The sequence below is a fragment of the Rutilus rutilus genome, assembly GCF_951802725.1.
Source record: "Rutilus rutilus genome assembly, chromosome: 22".
NCBI classification, from domain to species: domain Eukaryota; kingdom Metazoa; phylum Chordata; class Actinopteri; order Cypriniformes; family Leuciscidae; genus Rutilus; species Rutilus rutilus.
In genome coordinates, this window is record NC_140227.1 from 26,078,849 (window position 1) to 26,092,133 (window position 13,285).

General features: G+C 38.2%; 1 protein-coding gene across 2 annotated transcripts in view; it reads left to right on the forward strand.

Annotated features, from left to right (window-relative positions):
* The window catches only part of slc38a3a (solute carrier family 38 member 3a), a 50,236-nt gene that overhangs the window by 12,799 nt on the left and 24,152 nt on the right, over nt 1–13,285 (forward strand). The window contains exons 2-5 of one of the 2 annotated variants that reach the window (XM_084394711.1): nt 8,441–8,631; nt 10,218–10,250; nt 10,447–10,543; nt 10,680–10,795. In XM_084394711.1, the coding sequence (XP_084250837.1) occupies nt 8,528–8,631; nt 10,218–10,250; nt 10,447–10,543; nt 10,680–10,795 (350 nt within the window). In that variant the 5' untranslated portion in view covers nt 8,441–8,527. The remainder of the gene's footprint in view (nt 1–8,440; nt 8,632–10,217; nt 10,251–10,446; nt 10,544–10,679; nt 10,796–13,285) is intronic. The other variant, XM_084394712.1, reaches the window with a different exon arrangement.

Below are 13,285 nucleotides of genomic sequence, written 5' to 3' on the forward strand. Positions count from 1 at the left end.
AACATGAAACTTTGCTCGAAGTATCACCAGGGGCTCTACACATGAACTCGAGCATTGAGAACATTGTTTGTGTACAAAGAGTTTACTAAAAAGAACAATTTTGAACAACTCACTGTTGCTGTGTCCGCCGGCATTTTGTCAGTCAAAAATAGTTGATCTCTGTAACAGAGAGGAGTGTAAAGATGGAAAGCTCCTAAAGCTTAGTTCAATATAAATTCACGGATAATTTGTTGTTTTCTTGTTAGTGAAAATCAATATTGACCTTGTATTTGAAAAAGGATCCTCATATAAGAAACAATACTAAAATTCAGAGTCAGTTCATTCGCATTTGGAAATCGACTATTTTTGACTGTCAAAATGCCGGCGGACACAGCAACAGTGAGTTGTTCAAAATCTTTCTTTTTAGTAAACTCTGTGTACACAAACAATGTTCTCAGTGCTCGAGTTCATGTGTAGAGCCCCTGGTGATACTTTGAGCAAAGTTTCATGTTGTATCGAGCCTCCTTAGTGTTTTAAAAATAGTGATTTTTGATGCTATCATAAAAGTGCCCCATTCACAAGGCATTTTAACCTAAAACGAAAATACGGTCAAACTTAAAAGTGGCGTTTCCATTCTAAGTTACCCTTTAAAAGGCAGTATCCCAACTGAATTTAAACCTCATAATTAACAGATTGTAAACTTTATTCATATGCTATCAAAATAAACTATAAGAGGAATATAAAAATTAACAAATGAAGACTTTTAAAAAAGTTTTTTGATATCATTACAAAAATAGAGATTTGACCTTTTAATTTCTATCTTTTCACTGACACAGATGTGCTGTGGTTTAATGATAATATGAATAAAGGAGCATAATCACTGTAATAGAACATATATCACATCATTTAAACAGATGATTTGATTTAGGCTACTACATCTTGTTTCCCTGGCTGTCAATGCGAGCCCTGTATTCAGTGTGGATCAAGCCATTTTAGGTCTATACTTACTGGTCTGTGCTTTACCTGTGCTTGGTTTGTGCACGTGTGATGTTAACTCCACTACCTGTGGCGATCTCAGTGTGGGAACCTGAGCAGCCCCGACAGGATGTGGAGCACAGGCCTATAAATAAATCACATTTGCAATGAGTCACTCTCCACGCTGCCTCCGGGGAAAGAGACACAGAAAGCGTTGGGGGTGGAAAGAGGGAGTGAAGGAGAGTAGGGGAGGAACAAAGAGGCCAGGCAAAGCTCATCATATATGATGGGCAATGCCTGATGCCTGATGCCTGTGACGTCTCCAAAACCCCTCCACTGTGGCAGATGAAAAAAAAACAACAACTCTTCATCAGGATCTGACAGCTTCATTCTGAGCCTGAAGCCTCTTTTTGAGATGAGAGTGAGAGAATTTGCCTGGATGAAAGAGATTTGTTAAATCTCCCTTTTAGGAAGCTGCTCTCAAAGCATGTGACGTTCCTCCATACGACGATCGTCCTCTCCCATACGAGATGCACCTGCCCGCATTTTTTTTTTTTTCATTTGCATCATTTAATAATTATATCATTTTTTATTTTTTATTTAACACTACTCACACATTTTGGATTTAGTACTGTTTTATTTCTATTTAAAAATGCTGTTCTTTTGAACTTTCGACTCATCAAAGAACATGTGAAAAATATAAAGACATTGATATAAGAAGAATTGTTTCTTGAGCACCAAAATCAGCATATTAGAATGATTTCTGAAGGATCATGTGACACTGAAGCCTGACACTGAAGTCATGATGCTGAAAAGTCAGCTTTGCAATCACAGGAGTCAATTACATTTGAAAATATATTAACATAGACAACATTTATTTTAAATTGTAATGATATTTCACAATATTACCGTTTTTACTTTATTTTTGATCAAATAAATGCAGCCTTGGTGAGAATAAGACACTCCTTTCAAAACACCCCAAACTTTTGATATGTAGTGTGTATATGAAGACTTCAGATGCAAAAGCCTCTAAGTGCCATCTGAAATTTTCTTCTAAAATCAAGCTTGTATGTTGAAGTTCAGTAATTTCACTTTAATGACAATAGGTCATTTTCATTGCCATTAAAGTGAAATAACTGAACATAAACATACAAGCTTGATAAAAATGATCATTCTAGAAGAAAATTTCTGATGGCACTTAGAGGCTTTTGCATCTGAAGTCTTCATATATTCATGTAATTTAGGAGAAAAGTTAAGGGTTGACATTTGACATTTAAATTGTTGTGTTTGGTATTAATCTCTGTCACACAGATCTCACTAATCACAAATCCTCTCTAGATGGCGGGGGAAAAGAGGAGGGAAGTGCAGTACAGATGAAGACAAGCACTAGATTGTGATAATCTTTAGAGTGATGAAAAAGTGATGACAAAGGACACTTGAGCAACAGGACCAGTTCACTCTGATGTTTCACTTTGATGTTTTTGATTTGTGATGCAGTTCGACATCCAGTATCATACTGTGCAGATTGATGTTCACTTGTAGACTCTTTGTGAGGGCTGGCCCAGAGAAAAACTGACATTGCGAAATTTTGTTTTCAAATGTCTTGAATAGCTATATTTTGAAAGAATAAATCATTCTTGAATGATTGGGCTGATTTTGTTGGGAAGTGCTTTGTGCGAACCATCCTTTTAGTGTTGAACGATTCGGGAAAGACTAGAAAACTTAGATGTTCACACTTGGGTATATTCTTTACAAGACCCAACGTAAACCGGGTTCACACTGTACGATTTTGGCGTCTAGAAGTCTAGAAGACGATTTGAAGTCTAGTTTTACGTCCACCGACAGCTGATTAATGACCACAACGATCGTTTACCTCCGATGAAATTCAGAAGAAACAATAGTTGCGCACAACCTTATGATGCAACCAGTGAGACAACAAACCACCTGCTCCACATACATAGTCTTAATTTTTTTCTTTTCTTTTCAAGACCAGCCATGATCAAAAACCCTAGAGACTGTTTTTGTCTGCTAGCCACCATTTCAATCCCTCATGTAAATGCAACTCACAGTCTAATTTCTTACAGCGGGGATCATGTTCAGAATTTTGCACTGGAAAACAAGGTGTTTTTATCATGGCAGTCATGATAAATGGCATATTTTCAGCCTTGACACACTTATTTATGTCTTGTTTATGTATCCGGTCCTTGCACAGGTGACTGTTATCCACCCACTTCAGAAGCAACCTTGACAGAACATCTGCTCTTTACATCACAGGATGCATAGTGTGATGCTAGCGCTATACATCTCTGCTTGTCACATGACTGATTGTGAATGTTCTGTGCTATTTTTGAACACAAATGTAGAATCTGGTGTTTATCCTGCAGTCAGGCGGGCATGTGATCCAGTTTTAATCCAGTTTAGCCCATGTGTGACGGCTTTGAAAAATCCAACAGATTCTGCACTTGTGTGAATAAGTGTTGGATTGTGGCATATGACTCAATGAAAACATTGCTGTATTAGCTGCTCATCTAAAGTGGGAGAGAACTGTCATTGTCAATCTCTTAGTCTGTTTAATCTCCACCATTTCTCTTGTGGAGGGAAATTGTGATTATATCAACCTACAGAGATAATTCACTCGAAATAAAAATTCTGTTATCATTTACTCACTCTCATGTCGTTGATTTAGCCTGGTAATACCAAACTCTGCTACTTCGCTTTGCTTCGTAGACAGAGTCTGGAAGGGCGTAATAGAAAAGCGTTATCTTTCTCCCGCGGGGGCGCTTGTCTGAAGTTTAAAATCATTGGTTACCCGTAAGCCAATCACATAACGTTTGGTTAAGAAGTGTGTTATGCGGCGACTCAGCCGCATTGAACTTCAACTGTAAACAAATGTATGATGCGAAAACAAAACCATCGAGCGAAATACCGGAGTGAACATGGCTGTGAACGACTTTTGCAGATTAGTATCCACGGTACAATCAGCGTCTACGTCACGGCTCTCAGCCCGCCCTCTGTTCGTTGATTGGCCGACTGTTTTGAGGCCGGAGGAAAACTGAAAGACAGGTCGATATCTCAGACTGAGTACAGAAGCGAACCGAAATTGAGCGGAAGTACGAAGTCTGACGTAGTCAGGCTAGTCGTTGATCCCAAACCTGTATAATTTCTTTCTTCAGTGGAATTAGGCGGGATGTTTGCTGCTCTTTTTAATAGAATGAAAATGAATTGAGACGGTCAAGCTCCAAAAAAGAGCACCTAAAAGTAAAAAACTTGTTTATTATGTTCCCTTTCAGCACAACTCTAATTTACTTTTTTACATTCAGCATATGGACCATCAAGGTGTGAAAAAGGGGCGCTCGGGAATTCTTAAAATATTACTTCTTTTGTGTTTTCTCGCTGAAGAAAATCATTTGGGTTTAAAATGACATGATGATGAGTAAATTATGACATAATTTACATAATCACACACACACACACACGTGTTATACACATATATTTATATGTGTTTTATATATTTTTAATAGTGTTTTTTCCATATAATTTATCAAATGCTTTTTTTTTTTTTGGGAGAACATACTTTATGTTCTTAATGCCGTTCTGCAAGAGAAGAGCCCCTTCAATTTCTCAAATATATAAAGCTAAAGACAAATCACCCATAATGCTGCTTTATTAATAACCTGAATCATTTTTCTTGGAATATGATGAATTTGACGGAATATCCTACATAATCTGAGATTATAATCCAGATGGTAGGCCGGACAGAGGGTTGTTCACAGCAGTTCCAAATCCTTCATTGGTTAATTAAAGACCTGGGGCTTTTTGACTGAGCAATTAGCCTGGATATTACAGTGCAGGTTTAATGAAGTGAATAGCAGAGGTGTGTGAGTGTGTGCCAGGTATACAGAGCTGTATGTCTGTAAGTAATCAGACAGCAGGGATCATTTAAAAGAGCAGAACACCAAACCACGTATACAGCTCACTCACATCTGAAAGCTGAGGGCAAAAATTCCAGTGCTGTGTGTAAACCCCTGGAACGAGTGACGTCCCGATATAGCTTTGCCCACGTCACTGGTGCTGTGGAGTTGCATCAGATGTGTTGTGGGGGTGCGAGATTTCTCTGTCTGAATTTTCTCACCTCATCTAATTTTGTCTTTCATTTAATTTTTGTAAATAAGATTCTGTGTTTTTTTCGGAGATGATTATGCTCACGTTGCTTGGGTAAGTTTAAGCCTGTGTCACCCTAGAAAATCATGTGGTGCTCACATTAAACACTGTCCTAATGTACCCAAGACAGATGTACTGCATCTATGTGTTATTAGTATTAAACTTAGGAGCAAAACTTACTTTACTAATCAAACAATTTGTAATAGTGGTGTTAAAATCCTAGAGACCTCGACTACCGTTCAAATATGATTGCTTTTACTATAATTTTGATCAAATAAATGCAGACTTCAGAAAGAGACATCTTTCAAAACCATTAAAGACATGGGTGTGCTCTTTTGACATCGACTAGTAAGCAGCCACAAAGCGACCTTCCAGAACACCCTAGCAACCACCTAGAAATGGCCTAGCAACCACTATTTTTAACCTCTTTCTCTCCACCATTTGCTGTAATCCATTCTTAGTCGATTTCTTCCTCTTGCACTCGCGTTTTTGTTGGTGTTGAATCCCGTGACCGAGAGGGATGAATCAGTCTTAATAGCAGTAATTTATGGACACTTTAAACACATTCGTAGGCTGTTTTTAATGAACATTGATGTGTCGTTGCAGCACTTCTAATAAGTGCTTTTCACAGACACCGTGCTAAATCAGCTCCTGACAACACCAATCATGTCGCAACAAATTCATGCTCTTTTGCATGTGACTGCTTGATGTCATGCAGACATAATGAGTACAAATTAGCATGTCCACTCCTCTTTTTGAGTACGTGGGACATTGTTACATAAGCAGGGAGGCAATGTTACGACTCTTTGGAAGCGTGCGTCTGTACTAGCGGGTTTAGTCTAGATGAGCAATTGAAAGCAGGCTGCAATGAGTATTTAATCCATGAATAAACTTCTCATTATTCAAGAAACTTAAGCTATGACCTAGTTGGCAAAGCAGTTTCATCCCCAGTGTGTTTAGGAGTTGCCAGACGTCGGCGTAGAATGAAAACAAATTCTGTTTGTGTTTTTCAGACCCGGTTGAAAGTCGTCACATATTCTGGCGCAGAGCGAACGCCGCAGCTATTATGTGTTTAAATATGCAACAACGGGACCTGTTGCAGTTAGCTCAATTGACTCCGCCCAAAGCCTTGAACTCCTCCGGCCAATCACTTGTAACCACTGTCTGTCTGATTAGTGGAGTGCATGAAGGACAGGCTGGTTCTCCATTCAGCATCTTGGCACAAACCTCTGCCCCCATCATAGGTCCGCTTCCCATTCCCAAATTTAAGGTTCACCATTTTTTTTCAATTTGGGGGTCCGTTGAATTACCTTTTCAGCCCTTCGAGTGCCCTGGCGAGTTTGAGCCAAGGAGGCCCCACTGGTATAATGACGCTTGGCACAATCACCCTTCTGTTCCTCCAGCCCTGTTCCCAGGAAACAGCACAGCATGCACAATTGCGTACCGTGCTTTGCTGCCCAACCACATTGCTCTCGCCGTGGCTGCGTAGCAAGCCGGGTAACGTGGCATCTCACTGGATAACTCAGAGATTATCTTCTCAGAGTTCACATCGATTCGTTTTCTGCTTGGTTATTAATTCACATTTCCAGGGCGTAGCGGGGAAGAGCGAGGGGGAAGAAGGGAGAAAAGGAGCTGGGGGAACTTGAGGTAATGCCAGCCCAGAGTTTTAAGCATGAAGAGAGCATGACTGTTATGTTAAGCTTCTCCTAATTAAAAGCAAAGGAATGGGAAGAAAGAAAAAAAAAGCGAGATGAATAGACAAAGAGGGCCAGAACTGGTTCTGAGCTGGTCATAGCTGGTTCTGCTCGCTTTCATTGCTTTCCTCTATGGGCCCACTGGTTTGGAGTGTAGGTTCCCTCCCCTACTCTTTCCCCCTACTTCTGTTTATGCTTTGTAGCTAATGTGATACTAGGGCTCTGTCCTTTCAGACCAGGATTGGGAATACCAGGGGGCCAAATGGGAGCCTGGAGACGCATGTCAGCTTGTGCTTTCAGGACTCAGCACCCCAACAGGTCCATCATAAGCAGCCACAGGGAGTCAGGCACCAAAGAAGACAGGAAGAGACCACAAAAACAGCTATAGAGACATCAGGAGCCAGATAGTGAAAGGAGAGAAGCGAGAACAACACCTCTCAGTAGAGTCAGGAAAGTGACGACTTATTCAGTTTTTACGGTAACGGTGCAAAAGGTTACCGACTGTTTTGCAAAGTTAATGTGGCAGTGGCAGAGATTTGATGGAGCTGTTTTGTGATGCAAGAAGGAAGAAAAACATGAGAGAAATACAGAGAACCAAAGTAATAGAGGAAGTTCTGTCTGTCCATAAGGCCTATTAAAGCCTTTTTAAAGACCCCCTGTGGTGAAAATCAAGATTTGAATGTTTTTTATATTACTATGTGGTGTTACTAATATGCTTAAAGACATGTCAACACCATTGCTGAGTATTTTCTCCTTAAAACTGCAAAAATGTGGTTTGAAATCGCCAGTGTTTCTTACGTCACAAACTATCTTGTAACCAATCATGTCGACGTGCCGGCAGGCTTTAGTATATTTTATTTACTATGCTGCGAAGCAGGGGAGTCTCGAGAAGCCAGCTATCCCGGTTTTTATATTTAGCAACATAGCGGGTGAATTATGTATATTACGATGTTATGATGAACTATTTGCCTTTATTTTCTGTAGCACCCCTAGTGGCAACGCTGAGAAGAATGCAACTAATCCTTGAGCTTAAAGTCAGCATGAAAATCAAATTGACATTTCTTATTTTTTTCAAAGAATATTGCGGTGTTTATTATAAATCATTTATCTATGTACATCATCATTTGTTTTAATTCATGTGCCTTCATAATCTTTGATAAAAAATATTAACTTCTTCCCCTCGCAACAACATTTCTTCTCTGATGACGTGAGGACGGGACACTCTTCATGACCGGCAGCAACCTGTCACTCACATGAGATCGTAGCAATTAGCAAACAACAACAATCCACTGATCCAATCAATTACTGATCGACAAAATCAAGTGCTGGATTACATTTTTTTCTCATTTGAGAAGTTGTTTCCCTTGGATTCCCTTGTTACAATAGAGGGAAAAATTATCTCAATGTCCGTTTCATGCACACTTCAAATTCTCAAACATTTCGGAAAGCATCAGCATGTGAAATTGAGTTTGTGTAGACTTACCTATGAGTGTGTTTCGGGCCTTGAGGATCACGTTACTATCCTATTTCAATGCCTTACATAATACGAACCTTCACTGCTCCATTTTAGAGAGATGAACACATCTCCTTTAAGCTAGGATTAACATATACTGTTTTTGTTTTTCTTATAGGGAAACAAGGGACAGACACAGTTTCTCTATAGATCTTTCTCTCTCACACACGCACACTTGAAGACCGAGAATAATCGTTCTGAAAGCATGGAGCCTGCCGAGATGAACACTATCCCCAATGGGAAGGGGCACGAAGCTGGTGAGGAGACAACTGTGACTGCAATAAAAAGCCAATCAGAAGATGCTGCTCAGTAAGTATGCCCTCAAGGGTGCATTATAGTGTCTGTCTAGTTCAAGATGGTTTATTGTCAGTCATAAAATGTGTTCAGTTTTAGTAATACAGTTTCGGTTGGTTTAATGGATTATAGATTATGGAATAAAATGTGTTTATGGGGTGCCTTACATTAGTGCATATATCCAGTATTTATGAACATTAGTGTGTGTTTTTGCAGTATCATCCAGTCATGTCATCCTAATAAGGTGAAGCTTGTCTGTCATCACAGTCCTAAATGTCACTGAACAGCACAGTTCAGACATCACTGGGCACATTCAGTAGCACTGATGTTATGCTCTTTCTATATAACTATGTTCAAAGCTCCAATGTGTTTGTGATTGTGTAGATGTTTATGTGTACAGTAGATGTTTATGCGAACTAATGTATATGGGTGTTTCTTAGACTACAGGAACTTTTTATGTGACGACTTTAGATTTTTTCAATCTACAAACTACTGAAAAACAACTAGTGATGCACTGAAATTATTCCAAAATCGACAAAAATATTTGGTTGCTCAATAAAAAGCATATTTGGAGGGTCAAAATCACTGAACTAAACGGTAATGTTTAATTAGCACTTCTCTAATGGCACGTTTTGAACAGGTAAACGTGAGCTGTGTGGATGGTAGGTCTGGATTGACAATATCGATTTTTCATTTTTAATGGATCTTCATTTTAATGAACTGTGATTTTTTTATTTTTTTATTTTTTTTGTCTATGCTGTTTTCAGTTGATGCATGAACAAAACTTCACTGAACATTATTTTTTAGCGTGCCTATCATCCAATACATTTTTGGTATAAAAACAAATTGGTGCATCACTATTAACTATTACTGTCTCAATGATCTACAGATTAAAATACTTACTTTTATTTACAGTTTTTTGTTTACACAAAGCAAATTTTGTCACTTTTGCCACTAATAAAGTTAGAGCATGCCTGAGATGGTAAATCAAGGTAAACATCACTTGTAAAAAGGTTTCACAATTGTATCATTTCCAGTTAAGTTGTAATTGTGTCAGATTATGATAAATGTGTGAGAATATAATTTAACTGTGTGCATTTAAGATACATACAGTGCTATGAAATCTGCCTTAGCAAGACAAAGGAGTCTGAAATTTAATATCATAAATGTTTCAAAAATGCATCAAAAATATTTTCCACCACTGAATGTTGTCAAATGCAAAACATAGTAGTGTGAGATATGGTGGAACTTAAATGGTTTGTTTTAGAAAAAAATGACAGAACACATTGCTAGTAGTAATAAATGATTAGTGACAATGCAAAAAGTGTCTTTTAAGGTAATTTTTTTTTTTTCTCCACATGGCTAAAAGGGCCTATAGTTGAAGAAACACCTATATATAATTTTATATGCAAAATAAAATCACCCTGCATGTAGAAGAACTGCCTACCTTCACCCTAAGGAAATGAAAAGTTTCTCAGCTAGACATCACTTCCCCCTAACTGGCCACATACCTTCATCAGTGTGTTTAACTAAGGATGTGTTCATCATGATTTCCTTGTCTCTTGTGCTTTCGTGGATGCGGCTCTTACTCTGCTCCTTAGGGAACTTGTACCAAATAGCACAGAAAATGTCAGGTATGTCATGCAGAGAGCAGAATTGTTGCAGACATAAGTTTTTTTGTGTGTGTGTGTGTGTGTGTGTCTGCAGCTGCAAATCATGCATCTATAATTAAAGCACCCACCCTCAGTTACTGTTTTGGTGGTGTTAACCCTATCTGTTGATGCACTGCCAAACAAGGCAATCCCTCATGGCTGTTGTATGTGTTTTTAGTACTGACAGAACTCCAGGTAATGCAGAGGCAAACCTGCCAGAAAGCTCAGAGTTTCTGTCCACTGTAGATGACAAGAAAAACCCTCGCTTCACGGATGTAAGTTGAACTTTTGGTAAGATTTCATGTATAGCAATATGTGACGGTGTGTATCCTTCAGATGAGACCATAATGTTGTGAAGTGTTTCAAATGTGAATGTGTGGATTAACTGTTTCTGTTTTTCTTCTTGCTTAGTTTGAGGGAAAGACTTCTTTTGGGATGTCCGTCTTCAACTTGGGAAACGCCATCATGGGAAGTGGAATTCTGGGATTAGCGTATGCCATGGCTAACACGGGCATTGTCCTCTTTATGTAAGTTACAGTTTTAGGTCAAACTCTGTGTTCAGATTTTTGGGGTAATTCCTTAAAGTGCTTTTTTAAAGGTTCCTTGTTTTGTTTTGGGGGTCTTTTACAATTGGTTTACATGCATCCAAGGTCAAAAAACACTTTAAATCTCTCATAATATTCATTGCAGAATCACCCCTTTTCTCACAGTGTCCGAAACGGTTCTGTAAAGGATTCAGCCTTTCTAAACCCCTCCTTTCTGAGAGTCTACTCTGCTCTTATTGGTCAGATGACCCAGTCTATTGTGATTTTAATGACTTTAATGGAGAACAGATAATTCATTTTGAGCTAGAATTAATATGATCATTGTGCATTTGATACATCATAAATCAATTTGTGGGGAAACATTAAAGTCAGAAGTCATAATAAATAATCTTTTATTATTGTTACTTTTTTTATACTATTAAAAATAAAGGTTCCTAAAGGAGTTTTTGCACAGTGATGCAGTAGAAGAGAGTTTTACTGAAAAGTTCCTCAAAAGACACATTTTCTAAGTGTAAAAAACATAACTTAAAGAACCTTTTTCCACTATATAAAAAAAAACCTTTTGTGCACTGGAAACGTTCCATGAATGTTGAAGGTTCTTCATGGAAACAAAGATGACAATAAAGATTTCTATTTCAAATAAATGATGTTCTTTTGAACTTTCTATCAAAGAATCCTGACAATATTGTATCACTGCACACAAATATTAAGCAGTACAACTGTTGTCAGTATTGATAATAATAAGAAATGTTTCTTGCACACCAAATCAGACATTAGAATGAAGGATCATGTGACACTAAAGACTGGAGTAATGATGCGGAAAATTCAGCTTTGCCAGCACAGAAATAATTTTAAGTATTAAAATAGAAAACAGTTATTTCAAATTGTAATAATATTTCACAATATTACTGTTTTAATGTATTTGTGATCAAAGAAATGCAGCCTTGGTGAGCTCAAGAGATTTCTTTCAAGGCCATAAAAACGTACCGACCCCAAGCACTTGAACAGTTCTGTAAGTCGATGGGATTTTCTATAGAAGTTATTAGGTATAATGTTATGGATCTGTAAGAGGCTATAGCTTTAGACTCTTATGAGGCAGTGGAAGCAGATATTTAACACTTTATAGGTCTGTTCCTGGATAACTCTTGCACATTCGCTAACAATAGTTCATGTAATATAAACATCATGTTCAAGCTCATTGGCTAATCTCTTTAGCTTTTCATAGGGTTTTTCTCAAATCTTGCTTCAGTTCTTATGCAGTGTAAACATCACAGCTTCCCTAAAGTTTGTTAGTTGTCATGATCTGGGTTAAGTCCCGTTCTCTGCACTGGTTCCCCTGCTGTATTAATCCTCCAGTAAAGCAGCCTTTATTAGTAAAGTCAGATTGCCGGAGAGATTTGTGTCCTGACTGACCTTCAGTATAGAGCTGAGCGGGCTGCACCAGGAAACTTATGTTGCACGGGAGTTCCACATTCACTCCAGGCACGCTACATTACTTTTGTTAACAAAGAGAATGATCCAATGATCTGTGCTACTTAACATGGGCTGTGCATGCTTTATAAAAAACAGTCTGGCCTTTTAATCTGGGTTAAGCAATGTACAGAGGATTTTTTTTTCTTTTTTCTGAAAGGGCTTTGGGTTTGAGCTGTTTGGTGTGACTGGGGTTCTGCGATATTTGGCACACTTAAACTTTCCGTACTCTCGATTTCTGCGTGTGTGGTACCTGTCTGATCTGAGAACTGTGTTTCTCCAGTGCTGATTGTGGCTTCAGGCTACACACATAAATCAATCCCAGACACAATTTAATTAAACGGCACTAATATTGCTTTCAACAATGCTGTAGCTCTTATGGATGAATTCATAAGGTTTATGGGAGTTACTATAGACCTTGCTATGGAGATATCTTTGTAGAGTCTCATACTGTAATACATTGTCGTTAGGTGTATATAGAATTTGGTGTATATAGAGGAAGGACAGATTCTGAAATGTTTATGTTGGGTTTTGCCTGTATGAGCTGTGGTTTGACTTCAGGCTTGATTTTTCTCTGTCACTTTGAATCTCGGCAGCAGTTCCCTAGAGGCGAGAGTAGGTCCACATCTCCCAGAAATGCACAACATCACAAAACACAGAATATCCAGCATCACATAACACAGTGTGTGGAGTTCCTTTCCTTCTTTTCCTTTATCTAGATAGGAGTGACTCATGCTCAGATTCTTCTGAGAAAAAGAGCACAGTAAATTTGTCTCCTCTGATGTTTGACACAAGATTTCATCATGTTATCATCAGAAACCAAGTCAGAGATTTCAGTATATTAATTAATTTCTTGTGTGATAACATAAGACCATCCACTTTAATTTTATAGTTCTATTTTTTAAATATGATCTCAATATCTAATTTGCTTCTTTTTTTAGATTAAAATTTAAAAATTTTATTTTAGGAGAAACATTTAGGACTATGTTATTACGTAAATGA